Here is a 24,928-nt window from a genome sequence, read left to right on the forward strand (position 1 = left end):
TTGAAATTGACATTTTTATTCAGAGAATTGCAGGGGAAGAGTACAATACAGTACAGTTCATCTAATAGGCAAGAACATAGTCGAGTGCAACAGAGTTACATTAATATTCTTCTTCTATCCATTTCTGGTCCACAAACTTTGAGCTTTAAGTCCCCCAAAAAATACACTTCCTGTTTACCCAAAAACATAACACAATCAATGAGTCTTTTCAATATTTTCCTATTTTTCTTCACCTTTTCATTGTGCAGCTCCATTGCCCTGCGCGCTTGTTCGTTGAGCTGTAGATCCACTCGGGTGTCTCCAAAAGTTTTCAAAAGCCCCATTGCTTGTAAGTGCCCAGCTGTACTTTGGTGTCTCTTTGCTGCCTTAGTTAGACAACTCAAGTTTGCAAAGCCAGTGTGGCTCCAAACACCAAATCGATCACTTGCAAATAATAGGCATTCCCAGCAGTACAGTTTGCAGTGCTTCTCGGAGCCTGTGAGCCATTAATAGCGCTCGTAGTTGGAACTTTGAAAGTGGCGAACGAACCCCTTTCCCGCCTGTGACAGGCTTTGTCGCGTCGGCGTCGGGCAACCTCTCCTTGCAATGTCTAACTTTTCTTGAAAAGTTTGTCTTGAGAATGGCGTTATAATTATATCCTCGACCAGATCGATATCTTCTCCTCCTTCCGCCATTGTGGATTGAAAAAACAGCTTAGTATTACGCAAATTAATTTGATTATCAAATTCCGTTTCCAGTGCCCATAGGACTTGCCTTTCAATATTGGTGATCCAATCAAAAGACGTGCACGCACTACTTCCTGCGAGCTGGCTCCTGTGTAACACTGCACGAACAATTAATATTTACAATCGGTATCCGTCAACTGGTAAACGACATTATGAATCTCAACAGGCTGTGGGGGCATCCACTGCCAGAGCTTCCACAGCACCAATCGCTCTTTAAACTATTTCCCGCGCCTCCCAGTAGGAGAACTACTGTACAGTTTCTTGATGTGGATGTTCCCTGAAAAATAAAAATTAATACATGACATTGGTCAGTTTCGGTGTTATGAAACTGATGGAGACTATTTGTAAAAAAAAATATATATATTTATTTAACTAGGCACAAAGCATATATAACAGGTTAGGATAATTAAAGTGGCAGGTTAGGATATTTAAGGTGGCTGGTTAGGTGAATAAGCATGGCAGGTGAGGAGACTGAGGTTAACATTAGGAAAAGGGTTTGCGGTCTGCAATTACACCCTTCTCGGATCAAGGGGCCAGGCTTCCAGTCGATAAGCATGCTTTCCAAGTGCTCAGAGGGCATTTTCGGTACTGCAGTTCAGATGAAGCACGGCCCACTTCCCATTGAATTCCCATAGCAAAGTAAATAAAAAATATATATAATATTTGATCAAGTTTGTAAATAAAACATCCATTGAATTACTCAAGTAATTGCCGTAGTCAGATTTGTTCCCATCACTCACAGCCAAAGATAACTATTTTAGATTCATGATGTGAGGTGGGTGAGTTTATGTCACATGCAGATGCTTAAGGGAAAACACACCTCTTGACCTGCTGTGCATAATTTAGGTTAAGGTGCAGCCTCGTCTCATAGACTAAGTGTAACATAGTAAATATAAATCAGGGACTCTCAAATCAGTATTATGTTACGTTTTTCTGGTTACAAAAGACAGATGGTTACTCAATAAATGGAATTTGTTGGTGCTGTACTGTAACAGCGATCTGAGCCAGTTGAAAGTATTGACAACAGGGATATATTGTTGGTGACTGTGTGCTCCTTCATTAGTTTTGTGTTTATTATTATTTTACTTCTGGTACCCTCCTACCTGAGAGGCATGAGGCCTGAGAGGCGTTGCACTGTTAAAATCATCCCAGTGTGGAGATGAAACACCTGTGTGTTACAAAGCCACATGCTCTGTCCTCTCTGCTCTACCTAGGTGTTTTAATGTGGGAAACACAGAGATAATACTAATACCGAGAGAACCACTGCTCTACCTAGGGTAATACTAATACAGAGATAACCACTGCTCCCGCAGCGCGCCGACGCCGGCCTCGGGGACGACTCTGGGGCCGAGGCGCAGGGCGATCCGGATGGAGGCGATGGAACTCTCTCAACATGGATGGATCCAGAATATCCCCCACCGGGACCCAGCACCTCTCTCCGGACCGTACCCCTCCCAGTCAACGAGGTACTGCAGGCCCCTCACCCGGCGTCTTGAGTCCAGAATAGCTCGTATCGTGTACTCCGGGGACCCCTCGATGTCCAGAGGGGGCGGAGGGACCTCCGGAACCTCACCTTCCTGCATGGGACCAGCTACCACCGGCCTGAGGAGAGACACATGAAACGAGGGGTTAATGCGATAATACGAAGGAAGTAATAATCGATAACAAACCTCGTTTATTCTCCTCAGGACTTTAAAATGGCCCTACACACTGCGGACCCAGCTTCCGGCAGGGCAAGCGGAGGGGCAGGTTTCGGGTCGAGAGCCAGACCCTGTCCCCCGGTGCAAACACGGGGGCCTCACTGCGGTGACGGTCAGCGCTCTTCTTCTGCCGTCCACTCGCCTGACGTAATGACTCCTGGACGGCTCTCCAGGTCTCCTTAGAACACTGCACCCACTCCTCCACCGCAGGAGCCTCAGTCTGGCTCTGATGCCATGGTGCCAGGACCGGCTGGTACCCCAACACGCACTGAAATGGTGACATGTTGGTAGAGGAGTGGCTTAGTGAATTCTGGGCCATTTCAGCCCAGGGGATGTATCTCGCCCACTCCCCTGGCCGGTCCTGGCAATACGACCGTAGAAACCTACCCACCTCCTGGTTCACTCTCTCCACTTGCCCATTACTCTCCGGGTGATACCCTGAGGTCAGGCTGACCGAGACCCCCAGATGTTCCATAAATGCCCTCCATACTCGGGAGGAAACTGGGGACCCCGATCAGAAACAATATCCTCGGGCACCCCGTAGTGCCGGAAGACATGGGTGAAAAGAGCCTCGGAAGTCTGCAGGGCCGTAGGGAGACCGGGCAACGGGATAAGACGGCAGGACTTAGAGAACCGATCCACAACGACCAGGATCGTCGTGAGGGGGGGAAGGTCAGTAAGAAAATCCACCGATAGATGGGTCCACGGCCGTTGTGGAACGGGGAGGGATTGTAACTTCCCTCGTGGCAGGTGCCTTGGAGCCTTACTCTGGGCGCACATCCCTCACCAAGGTGGGCCACCAATACTTCCCCCTAAGACCTCGCACTGTGCTTGAAATACCCGGGTGACCCGACGAGGGTAGACTATGAGCCCATCGAATCAAATAATCACGAACAGCAAGCTGCACGTACCTACGACCCTCCGGACACTGTAGAGGCGCAGGTTCCTCCCTTAGCGCCCGCTTGATGTCCGCGTCCACCTCCCATACTACTAGTGCCACCAGCTTAGCCACCAGAATGATGGGAGTAGGATCGATGGACCGGTCGCACTGTGCTTGAAATACCCGGGTGACCCGACGAGGGTAGACTATGAGCCCATCGAATCATAGAGGCGGGACAGCGCGTCGGCCTTAGTGTTGAGGGAACCTGGTAGATACGAAATCTGGTGAAATACATGGCCCACCTTGCCTGACGAGGATTCAGTCTCCTAGCTGATCGGATATACTCCAGGTTACGGTGGTCAGTCCAGATGAGGAAAGGGTGCTTAGCCCCCTCAAGCCAGTGTCTCCACACCTTCAGGGCCTTAACCATAGCCAACAACTCCCTGTCCCCCACATCATAATTCCTCTCCGCTGGCCCGAGCTTCTTCGGGAAAAAAAGCACAGGGGCGGAGCTTCGGTGGCGTACCCGAGCGCTGTGAGAGCACCGCTCCAACCCCAGCCTCGGATGCGTCCACCTCTACTATGAACGCCAAAGAAGGGTCTGGATGCGCCAACACCGGCGCCTCAGTGAACAGCGCCTTCAACCTACGGAAAGCTCCGTCCGCCTCTGCTGACCACTGCAAACGCACCGGCACCCCCTTCAGCAGTGAGGTAATAGGAGCTGCTACCTGACCAAAACCCCGGACAAACCTCCGGTAGTAATCGGCAAACCCTAAGAACCGCTGCACCTCCGTTACCGTGGTCGGAGTCGGCCAATTACGCACGGCCTTGACGCGGTCACCCTCCATTACCACCCCCGAGCTGGAAATACAATAACCCAGGAAGGAAACGGCTCATTTGGAAAACTCACATTTCTCCGCCTTCACGTACAGGTCATGCTCCAGCAGTCGCCCAAGAACCTTGCGCACCAGAGACACATGCGCGGTGCGTGTAGCGGAGTAGATCAAAATATCGTCAATATACACCACCACACCCTGTCCGTGCAGGTCTCTGAGAATCTCGTCAACGAAGGATTGACAGATAGCTGGAGCATTCTTTAACCCGTACGGCATGACGAGGTACTCATAATGGCCAGATGTGGTACTAAACGCGGTTTTCCAAAATAGTACCCTTAGGTAAAATACCAGGACAGCGAGAAAACCCAACAAAACACTAACACCTCTCACAAATACAGAAGAACAAGCCCGCACAAACAGAAGTGGGCTAAACGAACTTAAATAACCCCACCCTAACAACCAAACAATGAACAGGTGAAACCAATTAGACAAAACCAAACGAACACGGGACAAAGGATCGGTGGCAGCTAGTAGACCAGCGACGACAACCGCCACCCGAACAAGAAGGGGAGCCACCTTCGGTAATATTCGTGACACAGACCCTTTCCTCTGAGACTCAAAATTCAGCTCAAGTGCATCCTGTTTCCATTGATCATCCTTGAGATGTTTCTACAACTTGATTGGAGTCCACCTGTGGCAAATTCAAATGTATGGACATGATTGGAAAAGGATCACACGTGTCTTTTTAAGGTCCCACAGTTGACAGTGCAAGTCAGAGCAAAAACCAAGCAATGAGGTCGAAGAAATTTTCAGTCGAGCTCCGAGACAGATTTGTGGTGAGGCACAGATCTGGGGAAGAGTACCAAAACATTTCTCAATTCTCTGTTGGCTGGGCTCCCGCTTGTGCCTTCAAACTCAACAACTTACCACTGCTTCACCTGGCTATCAGCGGAGCCTTGTCTGGCAACGAAACATTTCATTCAGCCTCATTTACTGCCTTTTAAAATAACATGGCTGACTTACTTAAACAATTGTGGTTTCTACTGACAATTGAGATGTACAAACTATGGCATAAGGGGACGATAAGAGGCAATCCGTAATTTCGATTAAGACATTAATGAGCGAGCTAGGATGGACGTAGTCAATGTAACTATTTGTTCAGCACTTTGGAAATGTACAGCAACATAATTCAGAACATGGGCCGTTCTTACAGTGCTCTCCCTGTACGCCAAGTCAGAACCGTAGGATAAATAAAGGGGCATACATGCAGACAATGATTACATTTCTCAAAAACAGGTTATAGGCTACATGTGAACCACCAAGTCAGAACAGTAGGCAAAATTAAGATGTGAAACTAAATAAAATTATTAGGGTGAGGCACATGGGCTACTAACATCTTACTACACAACATACACTTAGTATTACTTTCTTAGCTACAGTATACACATCTCCCTGGCATATTACATAATTTATGCAGCAGCATACAAGACATTTTTGGACTCACCTTGTTGTGCTGTGCTCACTTGAACAGGAAGGTGACGCGGCAGTAATTTGTGGGCACATTTTATCTAAAATTTCTCATTATTTCTCTTCATAAGACAAAGATTAAAAAGGATTTGCCAGTAGACTGTCGACTTGATTCATGATGATGACTGCTTGCTCAGATGTTGAAAGTATGATGCTGACATGATCAGTCCAATCAAAGCGACTGTAGATATCACATGATTTGAAGTTATTCTATCTGTGGACAATGACCTTAAGCCTTCTTGGATGGGCACTTCTAATGTAACTCTATGGCAGCACCCAAGGGGCTTGAATTTTCAATTTCTACCCTTAGACTTGGCAGTGACGTATTGTCCCCATGAATGACAGAACACTGAGCCGATCACGGCGCAAAGCTCACTATTTTCTGTGGGCTTGCCCCACCTCCACAGAAGGCTGAAGACCTGCATTTTGGAGCTGCCTTACTCAAGAAAACAAAAAAAAAGAGTCCATGTTTGTATGCAGCTTTATTAATAACTCAATATGTTTTTTTTTACATTGTTTGCAAACAAATAATTTATTTCACACTGTTTTATTGCTAAAACTGTGGGGCTCAAAACAGGTGGCTCACCTGCCCTGAATGATGGGTCTCCACTGAACTTATCTAGAACACTGCAGTCCGTCTGGGTGTTTAACCTTCCCAATATCCCTCAGGTCACCCTGCTCCTCCGTACATTCCACTGGCTTCCAGTCGAAGCTCACATCCACTACAAGACAATGGTGCTTAATTACGGTGCAGCAAGAGGAACTGCCCCATCTCTACTTTTCAGGCTCAAACCCTGTATCCCAACCCGAGCACTCAGTTCTGCCACATCTGGTCTCATGGCCGTCCCACTGCTACAGGATGTCAAGCTCCCTCTCAGCCCAGTCAAAGCACTTCTCTGTCCTGGTACCCCAATGGTGGCACCAGCTTCCTTCTGATGCAAGGACAGCAGAGTCCCTGCCCATCTGCCCCAAAAGGTCTGAAACCCTAAGTCTTTTTTTTTTTATGTATTTTTTTACCTTTATTTAACCAGGCAAGTCAGTTAAGAACAAATTCTTATTTTCAATGACGGCCTGGGAACAGTGGGTTAACTGCCTGTTCAGGGGCAGAACGACAGATTTGTACCTTGTCAGCTCGGGGGTTTGAACTCGCAACCTTCCTCTAACCACTAGGCTACCCTGCCACCCCTAAAGAGTATCTCCCCAAATAATACTACTACTAATAATAATACTTCAATAATAATAATAATAATAATAATAATAATAATAATAATAGTGACACTGGCTAATTGAGGAGAAATGTATTTACTGTAGGCCGTCTCGTCGTTGATTACCAACAACGACGAGACGGCCTACAGGGAGGAGGTGAGGGCCCTCACACTCAACGTCAACAAAACTAAGGAGATGATTGTGGACTTCAGGAAACAGCAGAGGGAACACCCCCCTATCCACATCGATGGAACAGTAGTGGAGAGGGTAGTAAGTTTTAAGTTCCTCGGCATACACATCACAGACAAACTGAATTGGTCCACTCACACAGACAGCATCGTGAAGAAGGCGCAGCAACGCCTCTTCAACCTCAGGAGGCTGAAGAAATTCGGCTTGTGAGGGTAGTGAGGTCTGCACAACGCATCACCGGGGGCAAACTACCTGCCCTCCAGGACACCTACACCACCCGATGTTACAGGAAGGCCATAAAGATCATCAAGGACAACAACCACACGAGCCACTGCCTGTTCACCCCGCTATCATCCAGAAGGCGAGGTCAGTACAGGTGCATCAAAGCTGGGACCGAGAGACTGAAAAACAGCTTCTATCTCAAGGCCATCAGACTGTTAAACAGCAACCACTAACATTGAGTGGCTGCTGCCAACACACTGACTCAACTCCAGCCACTTTAATAATGGGAATTGATGGGAAATTATGTAAAATATATCACTAGCCACTTTAAACAATGCTACCTAATATAATGTTTACATACCCTACATTATTCATCGCATATGTATACGTATATATACAGTACTCTATATCATCTACTGCATCCTTATGTAATACATGTATCACTAGCCACTTTAACTATGCCACTTTGTTTACATACTCATCTCATATGTATATACTGTACTCGATACCATCTACTGTATCTTGCCTATGCTGCTCTGTACCATCACTCATTCATATATCCTTATGTACATATTCTTTATCCCCTTACACTTGTGTATAAGACAGTAGTTTTGGAATTGTTAGTTAGATTACTTGTTGGTTATTACTGCATTGTCGGAACTAGAAGCACAAGCATTTCGCTACACTCGCATTAACATCTGCTAACCATGTGTATGTGACAAATAAAATTTGATTTGATTTGTGGTTGTCTCACCTGGCTATCTTAAGATGAATGTACTTAATGTGCTGGTGACATCACAGGGTCAGAGAGAACTCCTGACTGTAGTCATACAAAAACACTCCAGGCACTCAGCCCATAAGAACCATTCACACAGTCAGATCTAATATGAAGAGCTGAATACAACCATAAGAACCATTCATACTGTCAGATCTAATATGAAGAACTGAATACAACCGTAAGAACCATTCATACTGTCAGATCTAATATGAAGAACTGAATACTAAAGAGAAGAAGAGGTTGACCAGTACATATTCATGTAGCTTTATTTTTCATTGGCAGATCAATAAAGTTTGCTTCAATGCAGTTATCCAAACACATTCATGATCAGTAACTAAAATAACTCATCTAGTTTGAAAGACAATTAATAAACACATGGATTCATTTCATAAACTGTGTATCATTAAATAAAGTTGTAAAATAATCCCCCCAAACTAGTGGTGAAAAGTGATCATCACACCATCTCTATCTGATACATGTTAGGGGCGGAAGGTAGACTTGTGGTTAGAGTGTTGGGCCAGTAACCAAAAGGTCCCCGAGCTGACAAGGTAAAACTCTGTTGTTCTGCCTCTGAACAAGGCAGTTAACCCACTGTTCCTAGGCCATCATTGTACATAAGAATTTGTTCTTAACTGACTTGCCTAGTTAAATAGAGGTTCAATAAAAAAGTGTATACTAGCTCCTTCCCACAGAATACTGCAGAGGGACAACCTGGTCTCAGAGAAAAATTGAGGTTTCAAGATATAAAGAGGGACTTTATCGAACAAAATGAACATTTATTGTGTAACTGGGAGTCTCGTGAGTGCAACCATATGAAGATCATCATATTTCTGACTTTTGTGACTAGTCTACTTGGCTGGTAACTGTATGTAATGTTTTGTGTGCTGAGCGCCGTCCTCAGATAATCACATGGTTTGCTTTCGCGTTAAAGCCTTTTTGAAATCTGACATGGCGGCTAGATTAACAAGTTAAGCTTTATTTTGATGTAATACACTTGTGATTTCATGAAATGTAAATATTTCTAGTAATTAAATTTGTATTGGTCACTCTGCAATTTCACCGGATGTTGACCAGGTGGGACGCAACCGTCCCAGGTACCCACATGAAGTTAATGTATACGTTGGTGTGTTTTTAAGTTGCTCTGGTGAGAGAAACTCTTCCCACAGTCAGAGCAGAAGTAAGGCTTCTCTCCTGTGTGTGTTCTCTGGTGAACCTTTAGCTCAGTTGATGTTTTGAAGCATTTTACACAGTCAGAGCAGAAGTAAGGCTTCTCTCCTGTGTGTGTTCTCTGATGTACTTTTAGCTCAGTTGATGTTTTAAAACATTTTCCACAGTCAGAGCAGTAGTAATGCTTCTCTCCTGTGTGTGTTCTCTGATGTACTTTTAGCTCAGTTGATGTTTTGAAGCATTTTCCACAGAAAGAGCAGTAGTAAGGCTTCTCTCCTGTATGTATACGTTCATGTGATTTCAAGGTACCCGATAGGGAGAAACTCTTCCCACAATCAGAGCAGGAGTAAGGCTTCTCTCCTGTATGTATTTGTTGGTGTGCTTTTAAGTTGGTCTTTTGAGAGAATCTCTCCCCACAGTCAGGGCAGTAGTAAGGTTTTTCTCCTGTATGGATACGTTGGTGTGTTTTTAAGGTATCCAGTCGAGAGAAACTAACCCCACAGTCAGAGCAGACGTAAGGCTTCTCTCCTGTGTGTGTTCTCTGGTGAACTTTTAGCTCATTTGATGTTTTAAAACGTTTTCCACAGTCAGAGCAGGAGTATGGCTTCTCCCCTGTGTGTGTTCTCTGATGAACTTTTAGATGAGTTGATGTTGTCAAGTATTTTCCACAGTCAGAGCAGAAGTAAGGCTTCTCTCCTGTATGTATACGTTCATGTGTTTTTAAGATGGAAAATTTAGAGAAACTAGTTCCACACTCAGAGCAGTAATACGGCTTGTCTCCTGTGTGTGTTCTCTGATGAACTTTTAGCTCAGTTGATGTTTTGAAGCATTTTCCACAGTCAGAGCAGAAGTAAGGCTTCTCATCAGTGTGTATAAGTTGGTGTGTTTTTAAGTTGATCTGGTGAGAGAAACTCTTCCCACAGTCAGAGCAGAAGTAAGGCTTCTCTCCTGTGTGTGTTCTCTGGTGAACTTTTAAGTTGGTCTTTTGAGAGAATCTCTCCCCACAGTCAGGGCAGTAGTAAGGTTTTTCTCCTGTATGGATACGTTGGTGTGTTTTTAAGTTATCCAGTCGAGAGAAACTAACCCCACAGTCAGAGCAGACGTAAGGCTTCTCTCCTGTGTGTGTTCTTTGATGAACTTTTAGCTCATATAATGTTTTAAAACATTTCCCACAGTCAGAGCAAGAGTATGGCTTCTCCCCTGTATGTATACGTTCATGTGATTTTAAGTGGGAAAGCTGAGAGAAACTAGTTCCACAGTCAGGGCAGAAGAAAGGCTTCTCTCCTGTGTGTGTTCTCTGATGACGTTTTAGCACCGTTGATGTTTTGAAGCATTTTCCACAGTCAGAGCAGGAGTAAGGCTTCTCTCCTGTGTGTATTTTTAGGTGTATTTTTAGCTTTGATAGAAATGGGAAAATCTCTTCACAATGTGGGCAGTGATGAGACCTCTTAGCTCTCTGGTCTTCCTGCTGTTGCTCTCTGGATGTGGAGAATGTCTCAACATGGTATCCTGTGTGAACATCAGAAAAAACAGTCAGTTGGTGTGATATACATGTTTATCAAATGTATTTTATGAAGCACTTTTTACATCAATAGTTGTCACAAAGTGCTTAACCTGTCTGGTTCAAATCCCATAATTAAAATTATTTTACACCATTTTAAAGATAAACTTCTTGTAAATCCAGCCACAGTGTTCGATTTCAAATAGGCTTTACGGCGAAAGCACGCCAAACGATTATGTTGCCTATGTCCAAACGCTAGCAGGACACCTACGACAACATCCCGTGAAATTGCAGAGAGCGAAATTCAAAATACAAAAATCTGAATATTAAACATTCATGAAAATAGAAGTGTCTTACACAATTTAAAAGCTTCTTGTTAATCCAACTGCGTTGTCAGATTAGAAAAAGGCTTTACGGAGAAAGCATATCATGCGATTATCTGAGGACAGCTCCCCACGTCAAAATACTTTTTCAACCAGCACAGGCGTCACAAAATCACAGACAGCAATTAAATAAATCACTTACCTTTGAAGATCTTCCTCTGATTGCAATCCCAAGGGTCCCAGCTACACAATGAATGGTTGTTTTGTTCGATAATATTCTTCATTATATCCCAAAAGTATCAGTTTAGATGGCGCGCTTGATTCAGTAGGTCACTCGTTCAACATGCACACAAACGAATGTTAAAGGTTACTGGTAAAGATCGTCCAAAAAAGTCAAACGAAGTTTCCAATTAATCCTCAGTTATTCTAATATGTAAATAAACAATCATATTTAAGACGGAGAATAGTGTGTTCAATAGCAAAGATAAATAACGAAGAGCGCACTCTCGTTGATGCGTGCAACATGACTAATTTTCTAATGGGGGACATCTTGGAAAAACTACAAATACTCATTTTTTAAAAACAAGCATGAAACCCTTTCTAAAGACTGTTGACATCTAGTGGAAGCCAAAGGAACTGCAATCTGGGTCCTATCAATTTGAATATCCCATAGGCAAGCATTGAAAAAATCTGTGACCTCAAGAAATGAAAATTCCGGATGGATTTTACTCAAGATTTTCGCCTGTCATATCAGTTCTGTTATACCCACAGACATTATTTTTACAGTTTTAGAAACTTCAGAGTGTTTTCTATCCAATGCTATCGAGTATATGCATATCCTAGCTTCTGGGCAGTTTACTTTTGGCACGTCAATCATCGGAAATTCTGGACAATAACCAGTATGCTAAGAAAGTTAAATAAAGGTTAAAAAATATATATTTTTTAAATACACTACCATTAGTGGTGAAATAAATGAATACATTCTAAAGTTACAAATGTCCATATTTTTTAAAGAATAGCACATGTTTTGTCCAATCAAATAATGTCAAAGTGATCAGAAATACAGTGTAGACATTGTTAATGTTGTAAATGACTATTGTAGCTGGAAACGGCTGAAGATCTCGTACAACGCTGTGTACTACTCTCTTCACAGAACAATGGAAACAGTCTCTAACCAGAATAGTGTCTAGAAGGCCAGCATCCCAGAGTCGCCTCTTCACTGTTGACATTGAGACTGGTGTTTTGCGGGTACTTTTTAATGAAGCTGCCAGTTGAGGACTTGTGAGACGTCTGTTTCTCAAACTAGACACTCTAAAATACTTGTCCTCTTGCCCAGTTGTGCACAGGGGCCTCCCACTCCTCTTTCTATTCTGGTTAGAGCCAGTTTGCACTGTTCTGTGAAGGGAGTAGTACACAGAACTGCACGAGATCTTCAGTTTATTGGAAATTTCTCACATGGAATAGCCTTCATTTCTCAGAACAAGAATAGACTGACGACTTTCAGAAGAAAGGTCTTTGTTTCTGGCCATTTTGAGCCTGTAATCGAACCGACAAATGACCCAGATACTCAACAAGTCTAAAAAAGTAGAATTTTATTGCTTCTTTTATCAGCACCACAGTTTTCAGCTGTGCTAACATAATTGCAAAAGGGTTTTGTAATGATCAATTAGCCCTTTAAAATGATAAACTTGGATTAGCTAACACAACATGCCATTGGATCACAGGAGTGATGGTTGCTGATAATGGGCCTCTGTACACCTATGTAGATATTCCATTTTAAAAAATCATCCGTTTCCAGCTACAATAGTAAATTTACAACATTAACAACGTCTACACTGCATTAATGGTCAATTTGATGTTATTTTAATGGACAAAAACAAAAAACAAGGACATTTCTAAGTGACCCTAAACTTTTCAACGGTAGTGTATGTATTCATTTTAGTAGGCTGTATGGGAAGGGGAATCAAACTATTCTAAAACTGGGTAGGAGTCAAAAACTAATAAGAGGCAAAAGTGGTGAAAATGATGAGCTATACCATCTTCCACTCAACATCACAAGGGTGATAGTAGAATTTGTGTTTAAAGTATGACTAAAATATTTCACCCTGAAACTGTATCAGTGTGTGTGAAATCCATTAGACACATAAGACTATAAGTTGGTAATATGTGCAGCGTTGGCAGGGTAGAATTAGAACATTGTGTTCCTTACAGGACATTCTGTCCCCACCCGGAGTGGAGAAACTGTTAGTCTTGCAGAAAATCATGAAACATGTTGCAGAATATGATAAACAATGTAAGTGTACAGTGGAACAATACAGCCATCCTAAAGCGGGGTGGGGTTCTCGACTGATGTGTGTATAAAAGATGGGCTCTGAACTTGAGAGGGCAGAGCTCTCTGAATAAAGAACTGATCATTTGTATGCTGGGACTCTGTTTATTAAAACTTAGAGGCTTACAACCTCTAGGATACAGATGGAGTTATAAAATAGTTCAGTTCGAACATTGGGATAGAAATTCTCGTGACAAAGGGGATTAGTAACTACACAGACTCATTTCATAGAACTTCAAAACACTGGCAGTTTGTCTACTCCACTTCTTTAGTCTACACTCTGATCACTCCAGATAGCCCAGTGAATAAAACAAAAGCTGGCAATACTGTTGTCATCCACACAAGTCTTAGCAGCATGAAATAACATCTACAATGCATTCAAAAGGTATTCAGACCCCTTGGCTTTTTGTTACATTACAGTCTTATTCTAATTCTCATCAGTCTACACACAATACCCACAATGACAAGGGCAAAAACAGGTTTTTAGAAATAACATGAAATATTACATTTACGTAAGTATTCAGACCCTTCACACAATAGTGAGTTGAAGCACCTTTGGCAGCGATTACAGCCTTGAGTCTTGTTGGGTATGAAGCTACAAGCTTGGCACAATTGTATTTGGGGAGTTTCTCCCATTCTTCTCTGCAGATCCTCTCAAGCTCATGGTCAGAGTCCTTTAGGTGCCTTTTGGCAAACTCCAAGCGGACTATCATGTGCCTTTTACTGAGGAGTGGCTTCCGTCTGGGCACTCGACCATAAAGGCCTGATTAGTGGAGTCCTGCCGAGATGATTGTCCTTCTGGAAGATTCTCTTATCTCCAACGAGGAACTCTGGAGCTCTGTCAGAGTGATCATCGGGTTCTTGGCCACCTCCCTGACCAAGGCCCTTCTCCCCCGATTGCTCAGTTTGGCCGGGTGGCCAGCTCTAGGAAGAGTCTTGGTGGTTCCAAACTTCTTCCATTGAAGAATAATGGAGGCCTCTGTGTTCTTGGGACCTTTAATGCTGCAGAAATGTTTTGGTACTGGTCTCCAGATCTGTGGCGACACAATCCTGTCACGGAGCTCGACGGACAAATCCTTCCACCTCATGACTTGGTTTTTACTCTGACATGCACTGTCAACTGTGGGACCTGACATAGACAGGGGTGTGCCTAATCATGTCCAATCAATTGAATTTACCACTCCAATCAAGTTGTAGAAACATCTCAAGGATAATCTCAAAGCAAAGGGTCTGAAAACTTAAAAAACATAAATAAGCAAAACATTTTTTTTTTTACATTTGCAACAATTTCTAAAAACCTGTTTTGGCTTTGTTATTATGGGGTATTGTGATGTTATTATGGGCTATTGTGATGTTATTATGGGGTATTGTGTGTGGATTGACGAGGAAAAACAGGTCATCAATTTTAGAATAAGGCTGTAACGTACCAAAATGGGAGAAATGGGAAGGGTTCTGACAGTGCCCTCGGAAAGTATTCAGACCACTTGACTTTTTCCACATTTTGTTATGTTACAGCCTAATTCTATAATTAAATAAACAAATATCCTCAGCAATCTACACACCCTCATAATGACAAAGCTAAAACAGGTTTAGAGATTTTTGCAAATGTATTAAAAAAAACAGAAGAACAAGACAGACTCAAAATTGAGTTCAGATGCTTCCTGTTTCCATTGATCATCCTTGAGATGTTTCTACAACTTTATTTATGAAACATATGAAATATACACTACCGTTCAAAAGTTTGGGGTCACTTAGAAATGTCCTTGTTTTGAATGAAAAGCACATTCTTTGTCTATTAAAATAACATAAAATTGATTAGAAATACAGTGTAGACATTGTTATTGTTGTAAATGACTATTGTAGCTGGAAACGGCAGATATTTTATGGAATATCTACATAGGTGTACAGAGGCCCATTATCAGCAACCATCACTCCTGTGATCCAATGGCATGTTGTGTTAGCTAATCCAAGTTGATCATTAGAAAACACTTTTGCAATTATGTTAGCACAGTTGAAAACTGTCCCAAACTCAACACCCCAGATGCTAATATATGCATATTATTATTAGTATTGGATAGAAAACACTCTGAAGTTTCTAACACTGTTTGAATGATGTCTGTGAGTATAACAGAACTCATATGGCAGGCAAAAACCTGAGAAGAAATCCAAACAGGAAGTGAGAAATAGATTTTCAAAACAGTGCCTATTGAATTCACAGTGAGATATGGATGAGGTTGCACTTCCTAGGGCTTCCACTAGATTACATTTACATTTAAGTCATTTAGCAGACGCTCTTATCCAGAGCGACTTACAAATTGGTGCATTCACCTTATGACATCCAGTGGAACAGCCACGTTACAATAGTGCATCTAAATCTTTTAAGGGGGGTGAGAGGGATTACTTTATCCTATCCTAGGTATTCCTTAAAGAGGTGGGGTTTCAGGTGTCTCCGGAAGGTGGTGATTGACTCCGCTGTCCTGGCGTCGTGAGGGAGTTTGTTCCACCATTGGGGGCCAGAGCAGCGAACAGTTTTGACTGGGCTGAGCGGGAACTGTACTTCCTCAGTGGTAGGGAGGCGAGCAGGCCAGAGGTGGATGAACGCAGTGCCCTTGTTTGGGTGTAGGGCCTGATCAGAGCCTGGAGGTACTGAGGTGCCGTTCCCCTCACAGCTCCGTAGGCAAGCACCATGGTCTTGTAGCGGATGCGAGCTTCAACTGGAAGCCAGTGGAGAGAGCGGAGGAGCGGGGTGACGTGAGAGAACTTGGGAAGGTTGAACACCAGACGGGCTGCGGCGTTCTGGATGAGTTGTAGGGGTTTAATGGCACAGGCAGGGAGCCCAGCCAACAGCGAGTTGCAGTAATCCAGACGGGAGATGACAAGTGCCTGGATTAGGACCTGCGCCGCTTCCTGTGTGAGGCAGGGTCGTACTCTGCGGATGTTGTAGAGCATGAACCTACAGGAACGGGCCACCGCCTTGATGTTATTTGAGAACGACAGGGTGTTGTCCAGGACCACGCCAAGGTTCTTAGCGCTCTGGGAGGAGGACACAATGGAGTTGTCAACCGTGATGGCGAGATCATGGAACGGGCAGTCCTTCCCCGGGAGGAAGAGCAGCTCCGTCTTGCCGAGGTTCAGCTTGAGGTGGTGATCCGTCATCCACACTGATATGTCTGCCAGACATGCAGAGATGCGATTCGCCACCTGGTCATCAGAAGGGGGAAAGGAGAAGATTAATTGTGTGTCAGTCTGCATAGCAATGATAGGAGAGACCATGTGAGGTTATGACAGAGCCAAGTGACTTGGTGTATAGCGAGAATAGGAGAGGGCCTAGAACAGAGCCCTGGGGACACCAGTGGTGAGAGCGCGTGGTGAGGAGACAGATTCTCGCCACGCCACCTGGTAGGAGCGACCTGTCAGGTAGGACGCAATCCAAGCGTGGGCCGCGCCGGAGATGCCCAACTCGGAGAGGGTGGAGAGGAGGATCTGATGGTTCACAGTATCGAAGGCAGCCGATAGGTCTAGAAGGATGAGAGCAGAGGAGAGAGAGTTAGCTTTAGCAGTGCGGAGCGCCTCCGTGATACAGAGAAGAGCAGTCTCAGTTGAATGACTAGTCTTGAAACCTGACTGATTTGGATCAAGAAGGTCATTCTGAGAGAGATAGCGGGAGAGCTGGCCAAGGACGGCACGTTCAAGAGTTTTGGAGAGAAAAGAAAGAAGGGATACTGGTCTGTAGTTGTTGACATCGGAGGGATCGAGTGTAGGTTTTTTCAGAAGGGGTGCAACTCTCGCTCTCTTGAAGACGTAAGGGACGTAGCCACTGGTCAGGGATGAGTTGATGAGCGAGGTGAGGTAAGGGAGAAGGTCTCCGGAAATGGTCTGGAGAAGAGAGGAGGGGATAGGGTCAAGCGGGCAGGTTGTTGGGCGGCCGGCCGTCACAAGACGCGAGATTTCATCTGGAGAGAGAGGGGAGAAAGAGGTCAGAGCACAGGGTAGGGCAGTGTGAGCAGAACCAGCGGTGTCGTTTGACTTAGCAAACGAGGATCGGATGTCGTCGACCTTCTTTTCAAAATGGTTGACGAAGTCATCTGCAGAGAGGGAGGAGGGGGAGGGGGAGGAGGATTCAGGAGGGAGGAGAAGGTGGCAAAGAGCTTCCTAGGGTTAGAGGCAGATGCTTGGAATTTAGAGTGGTAGAAAGTGGCTTTAGCAGCAGAGACAGAAGAGGAAAATGTAGAGAGGAGGGAGTGAAAGGATGCCAGGTCCGCAGGGAGGCGAGTTTTCCTCCATTTCCGCTCGGCTGCCCGGAGCCCTGTTCTGTGAGCTCGCAATGAGTCGTCGAGCCACGGAGCGGGAGGGGAGGACCGAGCCGGCCTGGAGGATAGGGGACAAAGAGAGTCAAAGGATGCAGAAAGGGAGGAGAGGAGGGTTGAGGAGGCAGAATCAGGAGATAGGTTGGAGAAGGTTTGAGCAGAGGGAAGAGATGATAGGATGGAAGAGGAGAGAGTAGCGGGGGAGAGAGAGCGAAGGTTGGGACGGCGCGATACCATCCGAGTAGGGGCAGTGTGGGAAGTGTTGGATGAGAGCGAGAGGGAAAAGGATACAAGGTAGTGGTCGGAGGCTTGGAGGGGAGTTGCAATGAGGTTAGTGGAAGAACAGCATCTAGTAAAGATGAGGTCGAGCGTATTGCCTGCCTTGTGAGTAGGGGGGAAGGTGAGAGGGTGAGGTCAAAAGAGGAGAGGAGTGGAAAGAAGGAGGCAGAGAGGAATGAGTCAAAGGTAGACGTGGGGAGGTTAAAGTCGCCCAGAACTGTGAGAGGTGAGCCGTCCTCAGGAAAGGAGCTTATCAAGGCATCAAGCTCATTGATGAACTCTCCGAGGGAACCTGGAGGGCGATAAATGATAAGGATGTTAAGCTTGAAAGGGCTGGTAACTGTGACAGCATGGAATTCAAAGGAGGCGATAGACAGATGGGTAAGGGGAGAAAGAGAGAATGACCACTTGGGAGAGATGAGGATCCCGGTGCCACCACCCCGCTGACCAGAAGCTCTCGGGTGTGCGAGAACACGTGGGCGGACGAAGAGAGAGCAGTAGGAGTAGCAGTGTTATCTGTGGTGATCCATGTTTCCGTCAGTGCCAAGAAGTCGAGGGACTGGAGGGAGGCATAGGCTGAGATGAACTCTGCCTTGTTGGCCGCAGATCGGCAGTTCCAGAGGCTACCGGAGACCTGGAACTCCACGTGGGTCGTGCGCGCTGGGACCACCAGATTAGGGTGGCCGCGGCCACGCGGTGTGGAGCGTTTGTATGGTCTGTGCAGAGAGGAGAGAACAGGGATAGACAGACACATAGTTGACAGGCTACAGAAGAGGCTACGCTAATGCAAAGGAGATTGGAATGACAAGTGGACTACACGTCTCGAATGTTCTTACGTAGCAAGAATCTTATTGACTAAAATGATACAGTACTGCTGAAGTAGGCTAGCTGGCAGTGGCTGCGTTGTTGACTTTGTAGGCTAGCTGGCAGTGGCTGCGTTGTTGACACTACACTAATCAAGTCGTTCCGTTGAGTGTAATGGTTTCTACAGTGCTGCTATTCGGGGGCTAGCTGGCTAGCTAGCAGTGTTGATTACGTTACGTTGCGTTAAAAGAACGACAATAGCTGGCTAGCTAACCTAGAAAATCGCTCTAGACTACACAATTATCTTTGATGCAAAGACGGCTATGTAGCTAGCTATGTAGCTAGCTACGATCAAACAAATCAAACCGTTGTACTGTAATGAAATGAAATGAAAATGTGATACTACCTGTGGAGCGAAGCGGAATGCGACCGGGTTGTTGAGTGCGGAAGTTCTATTCGGAAGACGTTGGCTAGCTGTTGGCTAGCTAGCTAGCAGTGTCTCCTACGTTAAGGACGACAAATAGCTGGCTAGCTAACCTCGGTAAATTAAGATAATCACTCTAAGACTACACACTCTAAACTACACAATTATCTTGGATACGAAGACAGCAAAGACAACTATGTAGCTAGCTAACACTACACTAACACTACACTAATCAAGTCGTTCAGTTGGGCGTAATAGTTTCTACGGTGCTGCTATTCGGTAGACGGTGGACGTTTGCTAGCTGGCTAGCTGCTGGGCAGATAGCAGTGTAGACTACGTTAGGACGACGAAATACGATAATTACGCAATTATCTTTGGTACAAAGACGGCTATGTAGCTAGCTAAGAAGAAATTGCTAAGATTAGACAAATCAAACCGTTTTACTATAATGAAATGTAATGAAAAGTTATACTACCTGCGGACCGAAGTGCGGATGCGACCGCTCGCTCCAACCCGGAAGCTATGTTAGATGTCACCGTCTTTAGAAACTGGTTTGAGGATTCTACTATAAAGTAGGGGCTCATGAGAGCTCTTTGAGAAAGTGGTCTGGAAGAGAGCCTCGGTCTCATGACACTTGCTCCCGACAGAGTTAGCTCTCGTTACAATGCTTTTCTTCAGACAATGAAATTCTCCAGTTGGAAACTTATTGATGATTTATGTTAAAAACATCCTAAAGATTGATTGCATTCATCATTTGACTTATTTCTACAGACTGTAACGGAAAAATGGTTGTGTTTTTTTGACTTGGCTATGACCTAACATAATCATATGTTGTGCTTTCGCTGTAAATCACTTTTTAAATCGGACGCCATGGGTAGATTAAGTGACCCCAAACTTTTGAATTGAGATCAGGTGCATCCTGTTTCCATTGATCATCATTGAGATGTTTCGACAACTTGATATATAAAAATATTAAATATATATGTATCAGATATAAATCATCAGGATGTGACAGTCCACTGGTTATGTTCAACACTTCTCCAATCGTTGCCTAGTTAAATAAAGGTAAATAATAATAATAGTTAGGCTCTCCATGAGCATTAGCTGCTACTTCTCTCAATCCCGTTTTAAAAAGTCTCCCTGTGTGACATTCCTTGAGACCAACCAGAAATGTTTCCTTGGCCAAATATTACCAGATTGTCATAAAAACAACATGTTCTCTCGTTTCTGCATCACCAAATGTTGCGCGAGGCAAAAGAGTAGGCTAGGTGAGCATCAATCGCTAGTTCGGTGCAGCAGACTGCAGGTGTGTAGTGCTGCAAGAGCGATGAGCCGCCACAATGGTGTTTTTTAATAAAGGTAGATCAATGTCTTGGACGATCACCTAATGATTAATTAGCAGTCCACATCACCAAATATTATAGCATAACATTACTTTTACAACAAAAACAACACCTAATTTTCTTACGAGATTTTAGGATGGTTTGCTGAATCGTCCCAAACTCAACAGCGCCATTAGGCAGAATGTGCTTTGATTAAAACAAAATACAGGAAGTAGAACATAATTTAACACCATCTGCTCTAATTTGCTCACCAAACAGTAATCCAAGAAGATTTAAATGCATATTCCCATGAAATTGATTGAGATCAAACGATTGGCATGCAGACGCAGCTTGGTCTTTTCACTGGTAAAACGTGAAGAATTATAATTCAATATTGACAGTGATGATGCCATGGCCTATTTTGAAATGAGCTATGCCTAACTTGGTGATTGAGGGTATTAAACATTTTCAACGTTCTTGAGACAATGTGTGGGCAAAGGCAGGCGTTTCAAGTTTAAATAGTTTTTGCTTCGCTGGGAAGTCCTGAGTTGTTTAGGGATGTGTGATGTCAGAATTACAGAATTCAACCTAGCAATAGACTGGTCATAACTTATGGAGGTCTAATATATGAAGATAATTTATAGATAGAACCAGCTCTTACCATGACTAACAGTTGTCCTAATCTTCTCCTCCTCTTCTTCATCTTTAATGATGACATTCAGCTCCAGTGTTGGACTGCAGTCTTCCAGCTTCACTGATGCCATCTCTGAATCCTGCAGAGCAAACTGGACTCCACTGTCACAATCAGGACCCAGTGACTGTAGGTTTCTACTCAGTGTGGAAGGAGAGTGGCAGGCTGGGTTTGTCCTCACTGTTGATGTTAACGGCCTCAGACTTAATCTGAGTCGGACTGTAGTAATAAAGACAAACGGACACAAAAGTTATTTTCTTGACAGTTCTGGCACTTTATTCTGTAAAAATATTTTCTTGTTTTTCTTGTTCAATTATCTAATTTCAGTAGATCAGGTAGATAATCCCTGACAAAACATTTATTCAAGTTAGACACAAAGTACACATTTTAAATTGCACAACATAAGTGCACTTAATCTATAGTAGATTTCCTAAATTCACATAAATGCATAAATGACTCAAAAACCATTTAGTACAAGATCACAGTATGTTTCAGGCAGCACTATGTACTATTTTATGAATAACCTTGTCTTCACTGTATTATTTCACTCACAAAAACCAAATGTATTTCCCGTTCACACCATATTAAGAATTATATGGGGTCATACAGTGGCAAGTCAAATTCAAGGACTTTTCAGGCACTAATATTTATTTACTTGAAGCCCCGTGTGAAAACCCTGAATTATAGATAAATATAGAAACAACTGAATGTGTCTGAATATTAGTACACATGTAAAGAACTGATAATCATTACATTCAGCTTCAGAACTGTAGAGCAACTGAAATGTTCTCTCTCTGATGAGGCACTACCTGCACTGAAGTCCGTTGATGCAGACCTCCTATGGTATCATGGAGGTCCACAAACAAACCTTTAAGGTCCATGTCTGTCTAATTCTGTACTAAGAAAATAAACCAAGAAATCCCTATTAACTTCTACCACACCCTCCCCTTCCCCAAAACCCCTCCCACACCCCCCAATAAACTATATCAATGGATCCCTTTCTGTGTTTACAAACATTGGGGTCTATATCATGCTGAGACAATCCACCCCCAGGTTATCCAGCTTATCAAAAACCATACCGACAGTAACATCTGTTACCCCAAACAACTCTGCTGCAGTTTACAAGATAACTTTAAACCTGGTATTTCTGCTTTACACAATCCAAGATGTTGATAAGCTAACCAATGAATGCTATGAAGTAAATTGTATTCACTATTAAAGAATCCTTTGTCACAGCATATTTATGGGCACAAGATTTCTGAACAGGCCTCGAAACCATGTCAGGACTAGTAGAAAGACCAGTTCTGACAGTAGGTCCTCTTACTACGGGACCAGCCATGGAAGCTCCATCAGTCTGCACTGTAGTTCCACCAGTCTGTCTTACAGCCTCTGCATATGATACATCAAGACAGATTCTATATCTCTGAGCATCTCTCTGCACCTGGCATCCACCAAATGCTGCTCTTTGTCCTCCACACAATTGCAACACTTAACTGTCACATTGCTCCAACATTCAGCGTAATCAAGTTCCCCACCACACTTGGCACATCTTTTCACTCAACAGCTACATGTCCCATTCTTTGGCATTTAAAAACACTGTGATGATTCAGCATGCTGCTCCAGTTTCAACTGTTCTGCCTGCTGTCATGGAACCCTGACCTGTTCACCAGACGTCCTACCTGTCCCAGACCTGCTGTTTCCAACTCTCTAGAGACAGCAGGAGCAGAAGAGAAACTCTCAATGATCGGCAATGAAAAGCCAACTGACATTTACTCCTGAGGTGCTGACCTGTTGCACCCTCGACATCCACTGTGATTATTATTATTTGACCCTCTTGGTCATCTATGAATATCTCCATCCAGCACAGCCAGAAGAGGACTGGCCACCCCTCAAAGCCTGGTTCCTCTCTAGGTTTCTTCCTTGGTTCTGGCCTTTCTAGGGAGTTTTTCCTAGCCACTGTGCTTCAACACCTGAATTGCTTCCTGTTTGGGGTTTTAGGCTGAGTTTCTGTACAGCACTTTGTGACTTCTTTAACCCTCTTTCCTACTGATCAACCTTTAGGCTTCAACCACTCTGTCTCCCTTCACATGTTCTTTAACAATATCATCCATGGACATAGATATTGGGACCGCAGAGATTATTACTCCCTTCAATTTAGCATAAACTCCAGGGTCATGGCTTCTGAGCTTCGTCCCATTATGATTTCCCATTTGAAGAATCTTCCCTTGCTGAACCTGACTAGTACAAGATATTAACAATCTACCACTTTCAATATTTTATTTCACCTTTATTTAACCAGGTGGGCTAGTTCAGAACAAGTTCTCATTTACACAGATGCGGCCCAGTTTAACTTCACCTCTTTTCATGGCCTTGGTTAATCAGGGTGTAAATGAGGCCCTGTGGTCTCCTCAAACACCATCCCAACTTTCCACATTATTACTCTAGCTCCCTACCTTGGGCCTCTAGTTACTATACTACATGCACCCCTGCTTCCAGTATCATTATCTCTGTTCTTCCTATGTCTTTCCACTACAGAACATTCACATACTAGGCTCTCATCCTCCCGCTCCATATCATCACAACTGTCCCCCACATTGATCGCATTCCAGCACAGCTGTTGCTTCTCAAACTCTCCATTTCCATTGTTTCATTGGTGCAAAACCCATTGAGGGCCAATTCTCATCAGGTGTTCCTTTTTTCCTTTCAATTAAAACCTAGACAATCAGATGAGGGGAGTTCCTTTCTAAATAGTGACCTTAATTCATTAATCAAGTACAAGGGTGGAGCGAAAACCCGCAGACACTCCGTCCTCCGTGGAATGAGATTGATACGTGAACCGATTCATCCTCATTAATCGACGCCATTCCATGCAGTTGGCATCTCTCTCCAAATGGTGAAGGATAACTTCAGTTAGCTTCCCTCTATTTTGACACTTCATCACGTAATCTTTATGAAATTACTTTGACGAAATTATGTACATACACTCAGATAAACCCAAAGTCTAGTTATGCGACTTGTAAAATATTTTTTTACACGTTCTTCACTCACTCAGTTTGACCCCAAAATAACACATACAATTAAAACCTTTACCAAACGTGATAATACCTTGACTGATTTGTTACCTATCGTATTATATATTCTCTCGACATTAGCTAGTTTAAACATGCTATTACATACCTACAATGATACATTTGAAACGGACACAACCACTATCGACAAAACAACACAGTTCTGTCGTTTCGACCCGGAACTTCCTGTTCCCCACTACGACATTTTTTATTTTATTTTTTATTTTTTTTTTTTATATCAAATCAATACATAAAGCACATGAGGGAACACGAGCATACATAGATTATAAACAATAGACAATCGAGCTAGGGGGTACAATATCACATTACAATTACACAAGGACCTTAAGGGACATGCATATACTTACAATTCTAACAGCTTTTTTGTTAGTAGAGCATTTAACCGTCTTAAAATACAGTTACATTTCCTTTTGTAGGGTACGAAAATGTGGTTTTCTGTTTGTAAATTTACATTTGTGTATATGAAATTTGGCCAAAAGAATAATTAAATTAATTACAGAAAAATGTTTCAGCTTATTTCTATTGTATGTAAAGAATCCAAACAGTACATCTCTCCACAATAGTGTAAAATCTTCATAAATGTGTTCAATTATAAACCTACTGATGTCTTGCCACAGTTTTCTTACATG

General features: G+C 43.6%; 1 protein-coding gene across 4 annotated transcripts; it reads right to left on the minus strand.

Moving 5' to 3' along the window:
- On the minus strand, positions 1 to 24,496 carry LOC135573321 (zinc finger protein OZF-like). Of its 4 annotated transcripts, none has more exons than XR_010464658.1 (3): positions 21,181 to 21,269; positions 1,998 to 2,327; positions 1 to 1,002 (listed from the first exon to the last, which is right to left on the minus strand). XR_010464658.1 is itself a non-coding variant. In XM_065022259.1 (3 exons), the coding sequence occupies exons 2-3, from the start codon at positions 21,281 to 21,283 to the stop codon at positions 9,172 to 9,174; spliced, it is 1,671 nt and encodes a 556-aa protein (XP_064878331.1). In that variant the 5' UTR covers positions 21,284 to 21,429; positions 23,966 to 24,496; the 3' UTR covers positions 8,312 to 9,171. The 4 variants fall into 4 exon arrangements, 2 of the variants coding, with proteins under 2 accessions (XP_064878331.1, XP_064878340.1); XM_065022259.1 differs by lacking the exons at positions 1 to 1,002; positions 1,998 to 2,327 and adding exons at positions 8,312 to 10,739; positions 23,966 to 24,496 and having other exon boundaries at positions 21,181 to 21,429; XM_065022268.1 differs by lacking the exons at positions 1 to 1,002; positions 1,998 to 2,327 and adding exons at positions 8,312 to 10,739; positions 24,388 to 24,492 and having other exon boundaries at positions 21,181 to 21,429.
- Between the last annotated feature and the right edge of the window lie 432 nt (positions 24,497 to 24,928).

This window comes from Oncorhynchus nerka, linkage group LG2 (genome assembly GCF_034236695.1).
Source record: "Oncorhynchus nerka isolate Pitt River linkage group LG2, Oner_Uvic_2.0, whole genome shotgun sequence".
NCBI classification, from domain to species: Eukaryota; Metazoa; Chordata; class Actinopteri; order Salmoniformes; family Salmonidae; genus Oncorhynchus; species Oncorhynchus nerka.

What these genes read in the sequence shown, in the direction of transcription:
- LOC135573321 (XM_065022259.1), bottom strand. Translation starts at nt 21,283, where the DNA reads ATGGCATCAGTGAAGCTGGAAGACTGCAGTCCAACACTGGAGCTGAAT. An exon ending in TAGGACAACTGTTAGTCATG is followed by an intron (nt 10,740 to 21,180) that starts GTAAGAGCTGGT and finishes ATGTTCACACAG; the next exon opens with GATACCATGTTGAGACATTC.